Below are 21,418 nucleotides of genomic sequence, written 5' to 3'. Positions count from 1 at the left end.
GAATTATATAAAAATTTATCTGAAATATTTGAACCAATATTACTGGAACTATATAATGAGGCATTAATGCAAGCTAGACTTCCGAGGTCCTGGTCTGAGGCATACATCTCCTTAATTGCAAAAGATGGCACTGATCAACAACTAATTGCGAACTATAGGCTAATCTGCTAAATACGGATTATAAGATATTTATGACAATATTAGCAGAAAGAATGAAACCAATTTTGAGTGAACTTATACACACAGACCAGAATGGTTTCCTGTCAAATAGACAAATTAAAAACAATATTAGGACAGTACTAAATTTGATTAAATACTATGAAGCTCACCCAGAAAAACAGGCAGCTTTAATTTTTTTAGATGCACAAAAAGCATTCGACAATCTTAATTGGAAATTCATGCTATATCAAATTAAAAAGCTGAATTTTGGCACTAATATAGAAAAAACACTACAAGAAATATACTCAAATCAAAAAGCAAGTGTATTATTAAATGAAGATCGTGCTGAAGATTTTGAAATTGCAAAAGGAGTGAGACAAGGGTGTCCATTATCGCCTCTGTTATTTATCTTGTCTTTAGAAGTGTTGCTAGCTGCAACCAGACAAAATCCAGAGATTTATGGAATTAAGATTAGAAATGAGGAATATAAAGTTCAGGCATTTGCTGATGATTTGGTATATATAGTGGAAGATCCAATGAATTCGGGATCAATATTGTTGCAACAAATAGAAAAATTTGGGAAAGTAGCAGGATTTAAAATAAGTAAAAATAAAACTAAGATGATAGTCAAAAACTGTACAACAAAACAGAAAGTAGAATTAGAAAATACAATAGGACTCCCTCCAACTAGTAAAAAAGGTGAAATACCTGGGAATTTGGATATCACCTAGATGTTCATCATTAAAAGAGGACAATTATGTCAAACTGATTAAGCAAATCAGAAAAAAATTGGAATTATGGGCCAAATTGAAACTGTCTATATTAGGAAGAATAGCAACGTTGAAAATGAATACCTTACCAAAACTAATATATCTATTCCAAATGATTCCAATTAAATTAGGGAAAAATTTTTTTATAGAACTAAATAAAATGACATCCAAGTTTGTCTGGTTGGGCAAGCGGCCACGTATTAAAATGAAACTATTACAAGATAATAGGAGCAGAGGCGGTCTCGGACTACCAGAAAGGGAGCTTTATTATCAGGCAGTGGTGTTGAGTTGGATTAAGGATTGGATTAAATTAAGAGACAAGAGAATCTTAACATTAGAAGGACATGACCTCTTCATAGGTTGGCATGCATTTTTGTGGGAAAATAAAAGTAATATACATACCTATTTCAATCAACACCTAATAAGAGATTCATGGATTACAATTTGGAAAAAAATCAAAGGTAAACACGATACAGAAATCCCACAATGGCTGTCAACCATGGAAGCCATAATACATTCAAATAGATTAGACCTACGGAAAATGGTAAGCTACGAAGAACTATTAGATAGTCAAGGGAAATTAAAATCAAACCAAGAACTGAAAGAAAATGGAATTATAATCGATTGGTGGCCATATTTGCAAATTCAAAATAAATATAAAAAAGACTCAAAAGATTTTGGATTTGACAAAGGGCAGAACCAACTAGATAAAATATTAATGGGACCAGAACAAAAACTTATAACTAAAATATATAAATATTTATTAGATTTTAAAATGGAAGAGGAAATATTTAAAAGTACAATGATTGCATGGGCACAGAATTTTGGATACACTATAGAATTAGAGGAATGGGGAAAAATATGGAATATAAATTATAAATTAATGGTATCTGCTGCATACAAAGAAAACATATATAAAATGTTTTATAGATGGTATTTAGCCCCAACAAGATTGGCAAAAATATGAGTCCTAAATGTTGGAAGTGCAAAAAAGTTAATGGTACATTTTATCACATGTGGTGGATTGTGTCCCAAGGCCAGGACATACTGGATTCAAAATAAAAATTGGTTAAAAGAGATCACTGGCTATCAGATTGAGCTCAGACCAGAATCCTTCCTATTAGGAATCATTAAAGAAAGACTACCGAAAGAAGTAAAATACCTAGTGTTACATATTATAACAGCTGCCAGAATAGCCTTTGTGCAGGTATGGAAAACACCAAATACCCCTAATGAAGAACTAATAATACACAAAGTAACAGAAAGTGCTGAGATGAATATGCTAACAATGAAATTGAAAGAAAAAGACGACTCTGAATTCTTTACAATTTGGAAAATTGGTATAAATGGCTAACAAACAGAACCAAGAAGTGAGACAAAAATGTTAATTGAAATAACCCTTAAGAAAGTAAAATAAAATGTTGTAAACTATATAAAGATATAAGAATAGTAATTATAGCTAAAGATATTATTTAATAGTAGATAAATGCAATATAATGCAATATGATATTTAAATCAAAATCTTGTATAGATGCCAAGAACGTTGTTGATACCATGAAGTTTTACGATGTAAAAAAAAGAAAATTAATAAAAATTATTTATATATATTTTTCAAGTCAGAATCAGAAGCTTCTTGGGTATATTTATGTAGTTTTCTTAACAGCAATATGAAACTGCTTTGCAGCTGCCCTTTTCCAAGGTGTTTTTTATTTTTATTTTTTCTCAATTCCCAGAATTGAATTTTTCCCATTCAAATGCTATCAGGCTTGCTTAGCTTTTGCGGACCAGTCTAATGCTGCTTCTGATTAGATTGTTTTCCTACAAAGCTTTATTTTAAAAATACTTTATGGAGGTATTGAGGGTTAGTGTCTAAATGCAGATCACAAAAAGAGACCGGCTACATAATACAGACTTTCTGAACTGTAAAAATTAACAGTAGCATTCCCCAAAGGATCATGATTGAATTAACATACTTTTAAATACACGGATCATCTGGTTCCTGTTGTATAAATCAAACTCCAGAAACTACCATTGCAATTATGAATCTAGATATAAAGATACTATGATATATTACGCATATCTTTGATATTAACAGCCAAGTATTTAAAGGCAATTGAGAAGAGATAGGTTTTTTTCCCTGCAATTTGTTCCTTGAGGTGTAAACAGATTATTACAAGGCTGTTGGGAATCTATGCCTGAATCTAATGTAAACGTAATGTAAACAAATGTAAAATAGCTATGGATGATTATAATAAATTATAGTTACTTTTTTTGAAATGCTTATGAAATGTATGTATGTATGTATGTACATATGTATGTAATTCATATAGCCACCAATCTCCCAAGCAAATGACTCTAGACAGCATACAACAAAACTAAGCATATATGGAATTTTGATATATATTTATGTATATACAAATATTATGTTTGTATCTTTTAAAAAAAATTTCATTCCTTATAACTTTTTCTGGTATTTATTTTTTGTTTTATATTTAATTAATAAAAACATTTTAACTACCCTGAATGTTTAAAAATATGTGCATTCAAAAGTATATGTAGTATGAAGCTCTGGCTGCCCATATTTCTTGCGAATGAAGGCAAATGTATGTGTTCCAGGATAATATTGCAGGATTCAATCTGAGTTAGTCATTGTGCCCAAGGTTTATTCTTCCAAGGTTTTGGGCTGATGCTGGAAGTTTCCTGATGAGTAATTCCAACATGAGTCTGAAAGCTTGGAAGAATAAAATTTTGGTCCCGGTGACTGATTCATATTGGATCCTGAATCAATGGTGGGATTCTACCAGTTTCCCTACCGGTTGGGTGATAGCACACTTTGTGTGGGCATGCATGTGCATCTAAACCCATGTGTGCACGCACAGCTTTCCAAACACCAGCTGAGGTTCTGCCGCACCAATCAGCTGAGAGGATAAAGAACAGAAAAGCACAGGAATGGGTGGGAGGGCCGATCCTGCACTTTTCTTTCTCCTCTCAGCTGATCATCGGAGCTTTTTCCTAACAGGTAGCAATTTTTGCTACCAGTTCAGGTGAACCGGGTTGAACCGGTAGCATTTCACCACTGTCCTGTATATGCAGGAATTAGCAAGATTGCTAATGACAAAATAGGACATTATGCTTGCATTACATAAGTATTTATCAACCCATTTATTTCCAGTTCCACTTTTCTTGATTTGAGCCTACTATGTATTAAGAAATAGATCTTCCTATTTTGCATATTATTATTAGATTTTTATCCTGCCTTTATTACTTTATACATTACTCAAGGCAGCAAACACAAATAATACTCCTTTTTCGTCCTGTTTTCCCCAAATCAACCACCCTGTAAAGTAGGTTATGCTGATAGAGAATGACTAGCTCAAAGTCATTTAGCTGGCTTTCATGCCTAAGGCAGGTTAAAAGTAGACTTTGGTATGTTTTCATTCTTTCAGTCTTTCTAATATCAATATCTATTTATTTTTCATTGGAGCTTTTTAATAAATCTTATTTCCATTGTTTCAATTTTCTCCTATTTAACAAATATTTAAATCTGATACTAAATATGGTCTGGTAGTTATTAGGAATATGTATTTTCTGATTTGGGCCCATAATGTCAACAGATATAGGCTCATAAAGTGTTCTAGAAAAATATTTTCTTTTGAGGGACAATACAGAATCCCTTAACCAGGTACATTTAAATGTTTCTGGAACTGTGCAGCACATTTCAAATCACCTGTTCCTAAATCAAGTTTTTTTTAGCAATTGTTGTTCCATACACCTATTAACATATCATTCTGCCATAATAGTTTTCCACTTTTATTTCCATTGCAGATTTAGCCTAGAATTACAGCATTTATATTTAGGCCAACAACATAAACAAAAATGTAGGTTAATTATCAGGCTGTGTGTTTCAACTGGGAATTGATTTGTGACTGCAGATGGTGACAGACGTTCTTTCTGCTTCAAACTTTCTATTTAAAATGACCTGTCTTAGTTGGTGATTGATGTTAAGCTCTCTGCACACTAACTATTCCACGGTGTTCATTAATTAAATACTGTTTTTTCTTGAAAGTTATATCTGATGCCAAATCATTGACCACAATCATAGACCACTATATCGGTGTGCATGCATGTGAGTGCACGTGCATGTATAAACAGGTTGCTCAAAAAAATATTTTAGTCCTGATGGTACCCAACACTGATTCTGTACATCTCTGTCATCATATGCCATGCTTTATTTGATTTTTTTGAGGGGGGGAACTATGGTCTATCTATCTCAAGGGAGCCCCTGTGCATGTCAATTATTTTTTATAACTGTTATCCTATGAAGATGGATTACCACTGCATAAGAAGGACATAGACAAAAACATGCAACTAATTCCTTTGGGAGGTCAGTGGAAATCAGAAACTTCTCAATCAATCCCAATTTACCTACAGGGATCGACCTATCTTGTCTCTCATTAAATATTCAGTACACCTTTTTTTAAAGCATACAGTCTGTTTCTTCAACACTCTGAGATTTTCTGGACTCTGAATCCAAACTTCCCATAGGATTGTTTGGTTAGTTTTCATAATATATTTGGCCATTTGCCAGAAAAACACATATGAGCACACAGTATGTATTTGCACTAAAAATTTCCAGGACTGTAGTAAATTTTTTAACAGGAAAAGACTGTTTTCTCATGTTTATAAAAAGATTAGGATATTGCTATTCTTCGTTTGTTCAAAGCAAGATCCCAGTAAAAAATTAATGTGTAGTTTCTGAAAATTATAAAAAGGAAAAGCACTGAGAAAAGACAACTTCATGGAAGCAGATACTTGTAAGATATTTTCTCAAAGAATCATTGACAATTCAGTTGATTACACATGCAGAAATGAAAATACATGTCTATTTTATATTTCAATTCCCCTGTCACTGACAAAAAATAAAAGGCTCAGGTTTGGACTCTTTATATCATGTTTCAATTACAGGAAGTACTGCACAGAATATATTTTTAAATCTGCTTTTTAAATTATTTTCAATTTTGATCTGGACATTGTTTTCAAAATTAGTTACTTGCTAACCTCTTATGAAGAAAAAATTCTTTGTGTTATATATGAGTTATAAAGAAATCAAAAGGGTATATATAGAGGTAGGAATGACTTTAAGTCTTGGCAAGATGATTTGGAATTTGCTTTGTGTCTAAGATGGGACTAGAACTCAAGATCTCCCACTGTTCTAGTCTGCTGCCTTAACCACTACACCAAATTGATCTCATTGTATGCATGCCCTTTTTCACATTTTATACATTGCCCCTTTAAAATATTAGCTTCTACTGTTCATTGTCCACAACATAAAATGCAATGTAATATTCCCTACAGCTTCAGGCATCAGCAGGCTTGGATCCAGCCCAACCTGAAAATTTAGAGATCTCCATCTCTCAAAATTCCTAACCTACCTGGACAAAAACCATATTATCTAAAAATTACCTAATCTGTTTTCCAAATTCAACTGGATAATGTAACACTGAAGAAAGCTATTAACAGGAATCCTTTTCAAAAGACTGAAAAAGTGAACAAATGCTCGTCCATTCTAAGATACTTTTGCAATATTTTGAGTAGCAGGAAGCAGCCAAAGCACATGCACACTGAAATTAGTTTGACTTTCAAATTCTTAAGTTTGGTATGTTGAACAAAATATATCAGGGTCCCATCTATAACAGTTATCCCAGAACAAAAGTCTTTCTGGTTCAACATCTCACCTTCCACAGTATTAATTCAGAAACAGGACATTTTATTTTATTTTATTGATTGATTTGATTTGATTTGATCTGTCAATCGCTTACAAGATAATAGGAATGAGTAAGAATACAGGAAATAGCCAATCCATTTTCTTAATTCCCTAGCAGTTGATAAGAGCTTTTATTTAAAACTAGAAGGAGCATGTCAGACAAATATGATTACTCATTGTTGGCTGGTCTTTGCATGATGCAGTGAATACAAATTGTATTTGTTCAAATTACCCCATCTAATTAGTCCATGATTCAATGTGTTGTGCAAACCCAGAACAAGGGATTATTGACTAAGCAATATTTCTGTAACATATGGGTAAACATATCATACAAACTGAGCCACTGGTAGCTTTATTTTCATGATCTTTCTGTTCATTTTTAAAGGCACTTAAATGGTATCTTTTGGTGAAAGAAAAGTAAAGTAAGTGTAACAATCCCTTACTAGTTTATTTTAAAAACAAAACAAAGACAAAAAAGCAAGAAATCCTGTTGCTGAATATTTCAACCACATTGCTATGGTGCTGTAATTTCATTTCTCTAACAACAGAGTGTTGTTTGCAGCTAAAAAAAATCTGCCTGCCTCTGCTCTGCAAAGAAAAGTATTTGGGCAAAATAAATTTACTATCTAATATAAGACATAAGAATTTATTTGTCATTACACTCGCAAGCGGGTGCAACGAAATGAGGTGCTCTTCCACAAGTAAAACTGGACAAACACCACTAAAAAAGAAAAAAAAATTAAACTAAACACAACCAACCATACAATAATCTCTATACAATTTAAAAATGTAAATACCCCACTACTCTCAGCCATTAGACTCCACAAAATACATGTGTCAGAAGGGGGCGGGGAGTCAAGAAGTGAGGAGAGCCGAATGTCAACTCATAAAAACATTTTGTACACATGTTTTATAGTTGACAACAGAAAGAAGGGGGGGAGTTTCAAAGAGCAGGCGGCAGTGTGGAATCGAAAGTACATTCCATTCATATTTTCTTCAAACACTGATTAGATGACTGAAGCTTCTGCTGCACAGAAATCTAATTGGAGAGCATGATTGATGATTATGGATGTTTTTCGTTGGATGAGACACCCAGAGTGGTGTGGGGAAAAGCAGGATCAAGGGTGACAGTGAATTATGTATCTCAGAGTTGGCTACACCCAAGTAAATGCTGGACATAGAATGTTACCTTAGGAGTGTAGCTCAAGACTCATGATTTAATTGGAGTAACTGCCAGAATCCTGACAACGTGTTCATAGAAATGTAATATTACATTTATATTAGGAAAATCAATAGTACACATATAGACTGGGTGAAACTAGGCTTAATAGCAGTAACTGTGAGAAGGATCTTGGAGTCTTAGTGGACAACCAGCTAAATATGAGCCAGCAGTGTGCAGCATCAGCCAAAAAAGCCAATGCAATCCTAAGTTGCATTAACAGAGGGATACAATCAAGATCAAGTGAGGTACTAATACCACTCTATAAAGCCTTAGTAAGACCATACCTAGAGTACTGCATCTAGTTTTGGTCACCACACTATAAAAAAGATGTTGAGACTCTAGAAAAAATACAGAGAAGAGCAACCAGGATGATTAGGGGTGTCATGCCCTTGTTAGAGTCGGACTCTGAGGGAGAGGAGGAACAGCCGACAGGGAGTGAAGGTGTGGCTCCAGAGGTTGTGGAGGAGTCTGGGGAAAGGCAGAGGATGGCTGGGCAGTCAGAGGAAGAACCAGGCCCATCCCCTCTTCATCCTAGGACACACAGGGAAGAACGGAGAAGGAAACAACTTGGCTTACAAGAGAAAAAGCGGCTATGATCCCCCTAATTGGTTGTAGCTGGGGAGAATAGTATATAAGAGAGACGGTTACAACACAGCATTGCCAGAAGCAAAGTGTGTTTTATTTTGGGCTAGAGTTATCTTGGTTGGCATCCTTCCAACAGACTGTGCCTTGTTATTTCCTTGAAGTTGGTAATTATTTATCCTGTTCCATTGTGGAATTCCCTTCATTGTATAGTTTGTTTTAGGTTTTTTATTTCACCTCTATCCGCTCATTAAATTCAGACTGTATTGCTTTCTTTTAAAGACTATTTTTGAATAAGTTTTATCTTCAACTGAGAATTATTGAACAGTGCGGCCAAGTTGGAGGCATTAAAGGACATTTATTTATGTTTCGAATTTTGCTACGTTTGTCTTACACTCCAGGTCATCACAAGGGGACTGGAGGCTAAAACAGATGAACAGTTACAGGGACTGGGCATGGCTAGTCTAGTGAAGAGAAGGACCAGGGGAGATATGATAGCAGTGTTCCAATATTTGAGGGGCTGCCAGAGAGAGGAGTGGGTCAAGCTACTTTATAAAGCACCTGTAGGCCAGACGAGGAATAATGGATGGAAACTGAACAAGGAGAGATTTAACCTGGAAATAAGGAGAAACTTTCTGACAGTGAGAACAATCAACCAAAGGAACAGCTTGCCCTCAGAGGTTGTGGGAGCGCCATCACTTGAGACTTTCAAGAAGAGATTGGACTCCCATCTGTCAGAAATGTTGTAGGGTCTCCTGCTTGGGCAAGGGGTTGGACTAGATGATCCACAAAGTAATCCAACTCTGATTATCTGTTATCTATTATCTATTAATATAAGTACTTTTGTTGCCCATGTAAAAGCATACTATGTAATATATCTCGTAGAAGGAAGCATTATGTATATTGCTAAAATGCTGCAGCCACTAAGCTAAATCTGGTTAATTCTGCAATTCATCCACAAAAATGGAAAGAAAAAGTAGAATTACAGATCATTTCTCTAGTTTTCATTCCACTGAAAATTGCCCTGATATAGCACTGTACTCCCAAAGTAGTAGAAGAATTCAAACAGTAGTATGTTTCAAGTTAGAGAGTTAAAAATACAATTTTATTATTTTAGTATATCACTTTAGTATATAGTATATCACATTTTCATTTAAAGTTCTTCTGCAGATGATTTTGTAGAATTAAAAAATAACATACTAAGCTTATGTGTGGGGCTCATTTACAAATACCCTTACCTGAATTTGGCATATTCTTGTGGCCTTCTATTCCAGGTACAGTTCTGTAGTTTACCAACTATTTGTAAATAATAATCTTCAGAATATCTAAAAGAAAAAGAATTAAACACATAGCAATGAAGCAGATGGTTATATTAACATTTCTTTTTCAACATCTGATGAAATAGATATGTAGAATTGAAAAGACAAGCTTGCTAAGAAAACAACCTGGTTTCCATTATAAGAGAAAAAGTAACTTATTACAAAGTTTTACTTTCTTTGTGACTTGTATTTTATTTATTTACATTTATATAGCTGCCCATCTCATAAGCAGCTGACTCTTGACAGCATGGAACAAAATTAAAATATAACTAATTGTATCCACTATAGGATACACCTATAAAACAGGTGTATCCAACCTTTTGGCGTGCCTCGGCTGCATTAAATGAATTTTGTATATAATATAGTTAATGTATAAAACTGCCTCACCCCACTGGGATTGGCCCATATCACTCATGCCAGCAGAGAAGGTGTGCTGTGGCTCCCATCAGCCTGATTATTCCAGCTGGTGGGGTCCAGGAGGATGCACTTCTTTGCTGTGCTCCTGCCCTTTAGAACATCTTGTCTCTCAATGTGAGGTTGGCAGTAACCATCCGATGTTTTCGTAAGGGTCTAAAGCTGAGATAGGATTCAAATTTTTTTACTATTGGTTCTGTGGGTGTGGCTTGGTGGGAGTGGCAGGGGAAGGATATTGTAAAATCTCAGAGGTGGCATTTGGCGGTTCTCTGAACTACTCAAAATTTTCGCTACCAGTTCTCCAGAACTGGTCAGAATCTGCAGAATACCACCACTGGTCTAAAGACATGGCTTTGCCAGTTGGCTTGGGGACACAGTGGGAACAGTGCAATGGAAGTGGTTGATTAGTAATAATAGATCCCACCTCTGCTCCACTCCACCCCATCATTCCCATGTGTGTCTTTGGTTTTAAGATTTTTTAACATTCTATGTTTTAACTAAGATATAACTGTAAGCTTCCCAGAGTTACCCTATAGTAAGATGGATGGCCAATAAACAAACGAACAATCAAATGTGGCCCTTGGGCCAAGGGTTGGATCAAAGGTGTATTCAGCAGGTTCTGATCAGTTCTGGAGAACTGGTAGTGGAAATTTTGAGTAGTTCAGAATACCATCTCTGACTGGCCCCACCCCTATATATTTTCTGTCTCTCAAGTCCCAGCTGATCGGCTGGGTCTTCTTTTGTTGCCCTGCACAGGAGAGTGGAGCTGGAAAGCAGGTTAGTGGGATGGGGAGGGAATAGAGATTTTACAGTATCCTTCCCCTAGGAGAGGGGAGGGAATGAAGACTTTACAGTATCCTTCCCCTGCCACACCCACCAAGCCACACCCACCAAGCCATACCAGGCCCACCAAATCACACCCACAGAACCAGTAGTAAAAAATTTTGAATCCCACCACTGGGTTGGATATACCTGCTATAAAGGATACTAATTTTTTTTTTGAATGAAGGAATGTATGCTAATATTTTAAATTGATGAAATTCTACAAATTGAAATATTACAGCATAACATAGACACAGGGATTAGGGAATTAATGCATTTATCATATCTAGTAGGACATAATAAGAACTTCTAAAATAATTCAGCCAGTAGATTTCAAGTAATTATACAGGGCACATTGTGATGTACCTTGTGATGAGAGTTTGACCCTTTATTTATATATAGGCACATACAAAGTTTTAGATGCCACTTAACTGAAGTAGAAGGCCTTTACAAAAATACTATCCAAATAAAAATACTGAATTTCAAAAAAAAAAAAAACCACACACAACCAATTGAAGGCAGCTCTTTCACCATTCTCAATTGCTATTTATAGATTGCCCATGTCTTTCTCATCCACTTGCTATATTTGTTCAAAGTGCAGCCGAGGAAATAATTTATTTATCATGGGAATTTAAAATTATGCTTCCTGTTTCATATCCAGAATAAGAGGCCATGTATTCTACTTTACACATACATCACAATTCTTAATTTAAGAATGATCAACCTCTTATTCAGAAACAAGAAATATTTTTGAGCTAGGATTTAATATAAATAGAATTAACACTGAGTTGACTGCATATCTTAATATGATTATTCCCTTTGAACTGAATGATTTCTGTCTTCCATCAGGCACCCATGAACTTCATGGTTATGTGAAAGCTTTTCCAATGAATTCTGAATGGGATATACATTTCACTGCACCAGAGAACAGTCTAAATTTCTTCTAAAGAAAGATCTGGAAATCCTGCCTGAAACGGATTCTTAGACAGGGATCTTTTTCTATTTTTGTGGCAAAGATATCTTCTTGTTGTTGAATCAGGTCCTTAAAACATTAATGAGAAAGACAATCTCTGTGAAGGCAACATAGAATGGCACATTGCCTTGAATTTTCATTGATTTATTTCTTGGCGTCTTTCCACAAGCTTTTGTGTCCAAAGCTAGTGTTCTGAATACTTTTTTTAAAATGAACATTTATCTGCTGAGACACATTTTCACAGAACATCACATTCATATGCAATGAGCCATCTAAAGGTTAGAAAGATGGCGACAGAATAATTTGTTTTTCCTATAATAATGCATCTTGCACAGAGAGTTTGTTCAAATGGTTTGGGTTGAGAATTAGTTTTCTTTAGAGTAACTATGCTGAAATCCATGTAGCCTACGTATGCCATTAGTATTAATAACTTGAAAGTCCCATATAACATAGCTCAACTAAGAGGAATTTACAGTACAATCTTTCAAATATTTTTAAATTTCATTTGTTAGCATTTTAATACCATATTCTGTGGAATAACTAATATTTGTTTTACTGCAAAGCCTGGGTAGCCACAGATTCTCTATCTCTCTTCTATTTACCTACTCAGATTCTACTATAGATTTAAAAACGGGGCCTAGTGCAATTTACTACCAGCAATGGCTTGCAGCAGGCCCAATTAGCTAACCCCATAGATTTGTAATTATACTGTAATTCAATAGGGTTCCTATAAATTTGGGGGATGAGAAAAACCTAATCCTACCTGGAATAAATCATTATATGATTTAGCTTTCTTTATATAACCATTCATGCAAAGATCTCTATATTCTATAAATGAGAACTCTAAGCAGGGCAAGGCTCGAATCACTTGCAATGGGCAATTCTACCAGAGAAGGACTATAACTTCTCAAGCTCCAATCACAACTCCTATTCCCAAACAAAATTTGTAGCATGGATTAAAATACTGCCACATCTTTTAAGTCAGTAAAAAGCCAAAACAACAAATAGCAGTAATGTTTCTGATCAGCTTTTTTCTTTCTGTCTTCACAGCCATGTTGGAGCATGACAATCCAGTTATTCTGCAGCCAGTAATGGTTCATCTAAAATGCAAGGGTGGGATTCAAATTACTTAACAACCAGTTCTGTGGGCATGGCCTAATTTGTGGGTGTGGCTTAGTAGTCATGTGACTGGGTGGGTGTGGCTTGCTGACTGGGCATGGCTTGGTGGTCATGTGACTGGCTGGGTGTGGCTTGTATGTAAATATTATAAATATTTATGTAAATAATTGAATTTTTTTATTAAAAAAGCAACTTTTACCCAAGATCAGGCAAAGCAGGAAGGCAGTTGCTCACAGAATCACAGATTCAGAGATCTATCTTTCTGCCATTGGCTACCTGAGTCTGTCACATAAAATTTGCTTGCAAGCAAACTCATAAAATTAACTCACAACACACCATGTATGTAAATATTGAATTTTTTATTTTAAAAAAGAGCAACTTTTACCCGAAATCAGGCAAAGTAGGCAGGCAGACTGAATTACTCACAGAATCACATATTCACTTAGAGATCTACCATTCTGTAATCTATTGCCTGAGTCTGCACTGAAAAATAGAAGCTTCAGTCCTAAGGAAGGTTCAGCTCTGCTTTTACATTAATTACAAAACAAGAAACCCAATGATTTCCTGCTTTCTAGCTAATCTAAATCTCCCAGCACAGCAGAATAGCTGATGGTCGGGGGGGCGGGGGGGAGGAAAAATAGCAACTTACAAAGGCAGGCAAGTTGGAGTGAGTAGGTGTGGAGGGGAGGGTCCAGCTAGTGGCACGATTTGGCGGTTCTCTGAACTGGGCAGAATCATAACAACTGGTTCTATAGAACTGATCCAACCAGGTAGAATCCCACCCCTGCTAAAATGGCACACAGGTCCTATAAGTCTCCCTATAAATATCATGGCAAAGTATGTAACTTCATTTCTTTACACTTGATTCAAGGATCAACAGAGCATACATAAATGGGACTATAATTAAAGAGGCATTTGTTATGTATTGTATATAGTGTATAGTTGTCAGTTGAAGTTCTTATTCTGATCCTCTGTTGGAGCGGGAAAATCCTGTTTGGTTATTTGGCTGATCAGTTTCCTCTGAAAGGAGCTGTGTCAGCCAGGGAGTTCAGTTGCCTCACAGGCAGTATTGAATAAAGAGCTGTTAGAAATTACTCTGGCCTCACCTCCATTCTTTACCCAGAACTTAACAGCATTCACCATTAAAAAAGGGCTTAAAGTATTTGGCACACAACGGGCTTGCGGCTCCCTCTTAAGTCTGTCAGATACGTTTCAAATTTTTGGAAGCATGCTTTCGATGGCATGAGAATTGAGTGCCAATTCTTAAAATGATTATCAGTCCAACTAGATCTTCATGTCATCCTCTCATCTACAACTGTGCTGTAAGAACTAGATCAGTGTGTACTGAAAAAATAAGCAAACTATAACCATGTAGGACAAACATTAAGAAAACCACCCCTAACAGCATATAACGAATAAATGGATATGACAAGCAATCTGGTGAGTTTAAGAAGGAAAATACAGGCTGGGCAAATCTTATTTAAAGAAAATGTACATAATGTGAGATACTCAACTCATGGAAATAGAGGGGAATTTATTTTTATTAAGTTGTAATCTTTCATTATCTTATGCAATATTTCAATATATTATTTTATGTCATTCAAATTCCACATATCCTTCCTTTTCCTCCAATGAAATGTTAATATTCATATTTATTACACTTAATTATTATATATCTTAACTAATAATACACACATTTATGTTAAATAATAATCTTTTTTAACCATCACCTCTCACTCTTTAATTAATTAATTATTATTCATTTCTTAGCTTGTCTCCCATATTCCTCTCTTAAATCTTTGTCTCTATCTGCCACTTGCCCAATCCTCTTGAACATTTCTCCCTTCTCTACTATGTTCCATTGTCTCATTTTCAAGTTGTCTACTCTTAACCCTATCTTTCTCCCCCCCAAAATCTTCCTGCAATTCCAATTCCTGTTTAACTTCCCTTAAAGTACTCTCCCCTTGATTTATTACATCAATCATTGTCATTTTTATTTTTTCTCCTTTTTATCATTTCTTTTTTGTTTGTTGTTTTGTCTATTTTATTTTTCTGGCTAGTCTTTCAGTTGACTCCTCTTCCTAGACCTCCTGTTTTCTTTTTGTCATTTATGTTTCAATTTCCAGATCTATATCCATGGTCTGTATTTTATTCAAAATTGCCTTGCATCTTCTTGTCAAGGTGTCTTTTATATCCTGAATTTCCAATGCAATTTCTTTCCAGATTCCATTCATCTTTGTTTTTGTTTACTTTATTTCTTTTTGTCCAATAATCCAACAATCTTTTATTCAAATCAAAGCCACTTTTCAAACAGAAAATTCAATGTCCAATGTCCAGGAGTCTTTATATCCTAAAATTAATCGATCTGTTCTTTAAACTGATCCAAGGGTAAAGCCTTCATAAGTCCCGCTACCAGTTGAGTCTTATATTTAAGCTTTCAGGGGTCTTTTGATAATATTTACTTCTCACTTTTACTTCTCCATAAGCCAGGTCTTTCCAGGACTTTGGGAATATGTTATGTCTTCCTTTGACAGCAGGTGGTGCTCTTAAATCAGTTTTCACTTTGTCTTGTCTTTCTTATCAGACTTTACTGATATATTCTAAAAGTAAATATATTATTTTTTTGTGTAGATGATTTCAGCATTTAAAATGCCTATTCAAAGCTAATGTCTGTCCAACTTGAAAATCCAATATTCTGTATTTTTAACAAAATTTCTATTTTCTTCCTTGAATCCCTTTCCCTTCCATTTTTAAAATTTTACTCCCAGTGTCAGGTTGCTGCCACTTTAAGGATAATTATGAATCTCTCTTTTCTGAATATTCTTGTCGGGGTTGTACTTTAAATAAAAAGGATTGTTCTCACCCAGTTCCAGACACTGTCACTAAGTCTGCTCCAGCACTCTTCTTGGATGTTAAACTGTCTCCGGCTGTGGCAGCCATCTTGGCTGCCTCTTCTCCATGATGTGGCATAGAGGACAGAAATAGCCTTGGAGCTCTACAGGGGAGTTGCGTTCTCCCCTGGAACCTCACAGGGCACCCCTCCTTTGCTTCATCACCCCTCCAAGATGACTTTGGTTGCTTCTGGAGCCCACGAACAAGAAAAACCCAGTACAGTGACAGAGAGCTCCTTTCCCTCGCAACTGGTGTTGCCACGATGTTACCTCCGGTTTTACTTCAATGAATTTTTTATGCTGCAAACTTATACATAGTCCTGATTCTTTGCATCTGACAGATGCTATTCAAAAACATTTCCCCCTGTCTTTTGTTCTATACAGAGTGTAAGCATTTTCTCCATGTTTTCCATAGCTGGACTTCTAATACATATGGTTACTCTGGTTGTCAAAGAGATAGAAATCATCATCACAGCACTCTGAATTCTATTAGTATTCTCTATTCTGCCTCCCCCACCCCCAGTGTATTTATCCAGGTTAAAAATTTGTCCCAGGCATGATGATTCTTCACCACCTTTAGTGCGATGTAGTATGTCCAACTTTGTTTCAAGTGGGTTTTGTGTCTAAACTGGGATTAAGACTCTTGATCTGCTGGTGCCTTAACCACTATACCAAACTGGTTTTCTGATTCTAGTATAGGAGAGGCTTTTTTTCCTTCTCAGTAGGCTCAGTAGGCAGTAGGCTATTTTGAGTGCCATTTTTCCCTGTAGTAACAGTAAAAGTCATTGCAAGTATGAATGTAAGTGGGAGACTGTTTACACAGCTAGAATAGCATAACAGTTCTTTTTTTTAATAAAAGTTTTTTATTTTAATTTTTTACATATCTCTTCATATGAGCAACATGATTCCAGATTACAACATTTATACATAGTCATACTTACATTTTCAACTTTCTTATTTAATATCACATCAAATTATTATCCACGCCATTAATCTTCAAATAAATTTCCATTTCATAGGGAAGCTGTCCTGCCCTACATAAGAGGTACTACAGACAAAATCAGTAAGATACTACACAGGCATCACATCAAGACTGCCTTCAAAACAGACAGAAAAATAGCAGCCATCCTTAGAAACCACAAAGATAAAATTGACCTGGAAAACCAAGGCATATATGAAGTTCCCTGTGCATCATGCCCAGCCACATACATTGGACAGACCAATAGAAGAATAAGTACCCACCTGGATGAACACAAAAATGCAGTCAAAAAGCTGGAACACACTTTCTCACTAGTCCAACACATGAAAGCCACAGGTCATAGCATCAACTTCAATGGCACCAAAACCCTAGCCACTATAGAAAACCCCAGCCACAGAATTATCAGAAAAGCCAGAGAGATTGAAAAAAGACCTGAAAGCATGAATAGAAGAGATGATTCCACCAGACTGTCAATTATTTGGAAGCCTGCACTCACAAACAAAAAAAATCTCCACACCACTAGCCAGGCAAACACCTGGGCACAAACAGATCCCCCCTGATACCTCCAGCTCAAACACACCCCAACCAGGCATCCAGATGAAACCTAGCTTCCTAACAAATGATAGTCGTCCATTTACTCCATTTACTCAGAGCCAAGCTGCACTAAAAGCCTCCAATACAGGAACACAATGTTGCCAGCCAATCAAGACACAAAAAAAGCCACAAAACAGACAGAAGATATTAGAAACACCAATCAAGCAGAACACAGCAAATTCCAAACACAGACCAAGACTCCCAACCAATCAGGATGAAGAAAAAACCATTCTGGCACAGCAGTAGGCTAGCCCCAAAGTTAAAACTGAAACAACTGTAAAAGTCTGACTCACAGACGAACACAATACAGAAGCCTGATGATGGCAGATGAGATTCCGCGGAAATGTTGCTACAACTTTAAAAGCACAACTATAATGATGTGGGAAAATACCCGAACAAAGCTGAATACCATATATATATATGTCATCTGCCATCATCAGGCTTCTGTATTATGTTCGTCTGTGACACAGACTTCATCGAATCGTCGCCTAGATACTTCCAATTTTACGCGGGAGAAAACCTGAATAACCAAAGATCCACATACAAATACCCACAAAAACCTCAGAAAACAAATGTATGTATGTATGTATGTATGTATGTATGTACCGTGTTTCTCCAACAATACGGCCTCCACCAATAGGAAGGCCCAGCATGTGTTTTGGGCATAAAATCAAATTAAGCCCCTCCCCCCAAATTTAGGCCTATTTTAAAATATGCAAAATAAGGGGAAGGGTGGAGACTTGCCGTTAGGAGCGCCCGGCGGGCAATTCCTCACCACCAGCCGCTCCTAGCGGCGATCATGGCCAAAGCACAAAGACCTCCCTACTCCCACCTTTGCTGCAAACACCTTTGGCACCGCCGCTGTTGCTTTCCTTCTGCCCATTACGCCGCCACGTTTGGAGCTGCCGCTTCCGTGATTGGGCGCCAGAGTCGCCATTTGAGCTCAAACGCGGAAGTGGCAGCTCCAAACATGGCCTTGGGCGATCTTTTTATTTTGGTCATGCGCGAAGTTCAGAGCAAGCAAGAGAGGAGACCGCGATGCCTTGCTAAAAGAGCTTTTACGCCTTTCCCTCCTTGCAGCGGCGCATGCGTCGTCCCAAGCAACACTCCGCCCGAAGAGTGAGGTCCTACTGCCTTCACTCTGCGTCAATTACACGACTCTGCCCTGAGCTGAGCTCGCTCTGAACTTCGCGCGGACCAAAATAAAAAGATCGCCCACCGTCATGTTTGGAGGTTCCGCATTTGGAGCTTCCGCCGCCGTTTGGAGCTCCAAACAGCGGCAGTGCTCCAAACACGAAGCCGGTTGCTAAAGAGCCAGAAAGCAGCAAGGGTGCCAGGTGGAAAGGACAGGGTCGCGATCACACGGAGATGCCCAAAGCGCAGGAGGGTGAGACGGAGGGGAGGCGGAGTTGTGTAATTGACGCAGAGTGAAGGCAGTAGGACGACTCTTCGGGCGGAGTGTTGCTTGGGACGCATGCGCGCTGCAAGGAGGGAAAGGCGAAAGCTCTTTAGCAAGGCATCGCGGTCTCCCTCTTGCTTGCTCTGAACTCGCGCGGACCAAAATAAAAAGATCGCCCGCCGTCATGTTTGGAGCTGCCACTTCCGCATTTGGAGCTCCAAATGGCGACCGCGCCCAATCACGGGCGGCAGCTCCAAACGTGGCGGCGTAATGGGCAGAAGGGAAAGCAACAGTGGCGGGTGCCAAAGGTGTCTGCAGCAAAGGTGGGAGTAGGGAGCTCTCTGTGCTTGGCCATGATCGCCCGTTAGGAGCGGCTGGTGGCGAGGATGCAAGGGGGGGAATTAAGTCACCCCCCGAAAAGACGGCCTAGCTGTTTTTTCGGGGCTCAAAAAAAAATAAGGCCCGGCCTTATTATGTGAGAAACACGGTATGTATGTATATATGTGGATCTTTGGTTATTCGGGTTTTCTCCCACGTAAAATTGGAAGTATCTTGGCAACGTTTCGACGAAATCTCATCCGTCATCTTCAGGCTTGTGTCTTTGGCTTTGTGCTTCTCAGAGTAATGTGAGCTTGCAGCTGCTTCTTCCTTTTAACTGCTAGTGGGGTGTGTCACTTGATTGGGTGGGGGCTTGGTTGTCCCCCAGCAACTAAGACTAACCTGAGAACAACCAAGCCCCCACCTGAACAGAACACCCCCCCACCCAATCAGAACAAAGCCATGCCCCCACCCAATCAAGTCTGCTTGAGTCTGCTTTCTACATGGAAGTGTGGTGGTAGCATCTTGTGTGGCCCTCGTGGGTGTGGGTTCCATGTAGAAAGCAGACTCACACCCACACAGAAGATGAGACACGACCACGGACCAGAAGCCGCACTGCAGCTGCATCACTACCCGCTTCAAACCCCTCCGAGCCATACATGAAGCGAACTGACACCCACCATGAAGATGCGGCACGACCATGAACATGAAGCCAAACAGCAGGATCACAGCTCACCAGCTCAAATCCCCCCGCAACTAAGATTAACCTGAGTACAATCAAGCCCCCACCTGAACAGAACACACCTCCAGCCAATCAGAACACGGCCAACCCCCCAACCAATCAGAACACAACCAAACCCCCAACCAATGAGAACACACACACACCCAATCAGAACACAGCCAAGCCCCCACCCAATCAAGTCACACCCCCACTAGCAGTTAAAAGGAAGAAGAAGCTGCAAGCTCACATTACTCTGAGAAGCACAGAGCCGAAGACACAAGCCTGAAGATGATGAATGAGACTTCATCGAAACATTGCCTAGATACTTGCCTAGATACTTGCCTAGACAGTCATAGGCTCGATGCGGTGGTAACTGATCCGCCTCCTTCTCGCTGAAAACATCGGAGAAGTCCGATAGCTCCGAAGGTATGGAAACAGCAGGAGCAGCGATATCCTAGCCAGCGCAGATATGTCTCAGATGATCCACGCACTGGAGACTTGGGAAGGAAATGGCATTCTGCGCCCAAGCCACCAAAGGATCGTGCAATCGCAACCAGGATACACCGAGAACCAAAGGGAGATGAAGGTTCGAGGTGATATAGAAACTTATCGCCTCCTCGTGGTCCCCAATAACCATACGCAATGGCTGGGTGGCGAAACGAATGGGCTCAGACCGAAGCTCACGCCCATCCACGGTTTCCACCTTGATGGGTGGATCCACAGCAACCAATGGTACCTCAACGTGCGTTGCAAAGGCCCGGTCCATAAAACTAGAAGTAGCCCCAGAATCCACCAACGCCACCGCTGGAATCCCCTCCTTCTGGGACTGTAAGAAAACGTGGGTGTCCAACAATAAATGCCAAGGAGGGCCAGGGTTCACCTCAGCAACTTGGGGTGGTGGTGTGAGACGTGCCCGACCTAGGGTTTCCCCGAGATCGGGCCTACCCCATTTCCTGACAGGCCAGGAGTAGATTCGGGAACTGGTCTTCGTGTCCCTCTTCGTTTGCAGGAATTGGCAAAATGTCCCAGATCCCCACAATAAAGGCACAAGCCTTCCTGAAACCTTCACGCGCGTTCTTGCGCCATCAACCAAGGGCGGAGTGCACCCAACTCCATCGGCTGCTCAGTCCTGGCCGTAGTTTTATAAACTTCCAATGGCGTAGTTTGCGAATGCGAATGAGAAGGTAGTTCCACAACTGGCCATCTGCTCCTGCGCTGTTGTAAACGGGCTTCAATACGCAAGCACTGAACCACAAGCACATCCAAGGTTAAAGCCTGCTCCGCATGCACTAACTCGTCTTTGATGTTATCTGCCAAGCCCTCCTGAAAAGCATCCATGTGGGCTGACTCATTCCAAGTAGAGTCCATGCAG

General features: G+C 38.4%; 1 protein-coding gene across 3 annotated transcripts in view; it reads right to left on the bottom strand.

Moving 5' to 3' along the window:
• Positions 1–21,418, bottom strand: part of ST8SIA6 (ST8 alpha-N-acetyl-neuraminide alpha-2,8-sialyltransferase 6) — a 67,149-nt gene that overhangs the window by 21,193 nt on the left and 24,538 nt on the right. For all 3 annotated transcript variants that reach the window (XM_087948105.1, XM_087948106.1, XM_087948104.1), the window contains one exon: positions 9,736–9,822. In XM_087948105.1, coding sequence (XP_087804231.1) covers positions 9,736–9,822 — 87 coding nt within the window. The remainder of the gene's footprint in view (positions 1–9,735; positions 9,823–21,418) is intronic.

The sequence above is a fragment of the Notechis scutatus genome, chromosome Z (genome assembly GCF_049901735.1).
Source record: "Notechis scutatus isolate UNSWTSFEM ecotype Mainland chromosome Z, rNotScu1.2, whole genome shotgun sequence".
Lineage (NCBI taxonomy): Eukaryota > Metazoa > Chordata > Lepidosauria > Squamata > Elapidae > Notechis > Notechis scutatus.
Note: the sequence above shows the minus strand (reverse complement) of the source record. Positions and strands in the feature narration are given on the sequence as shown.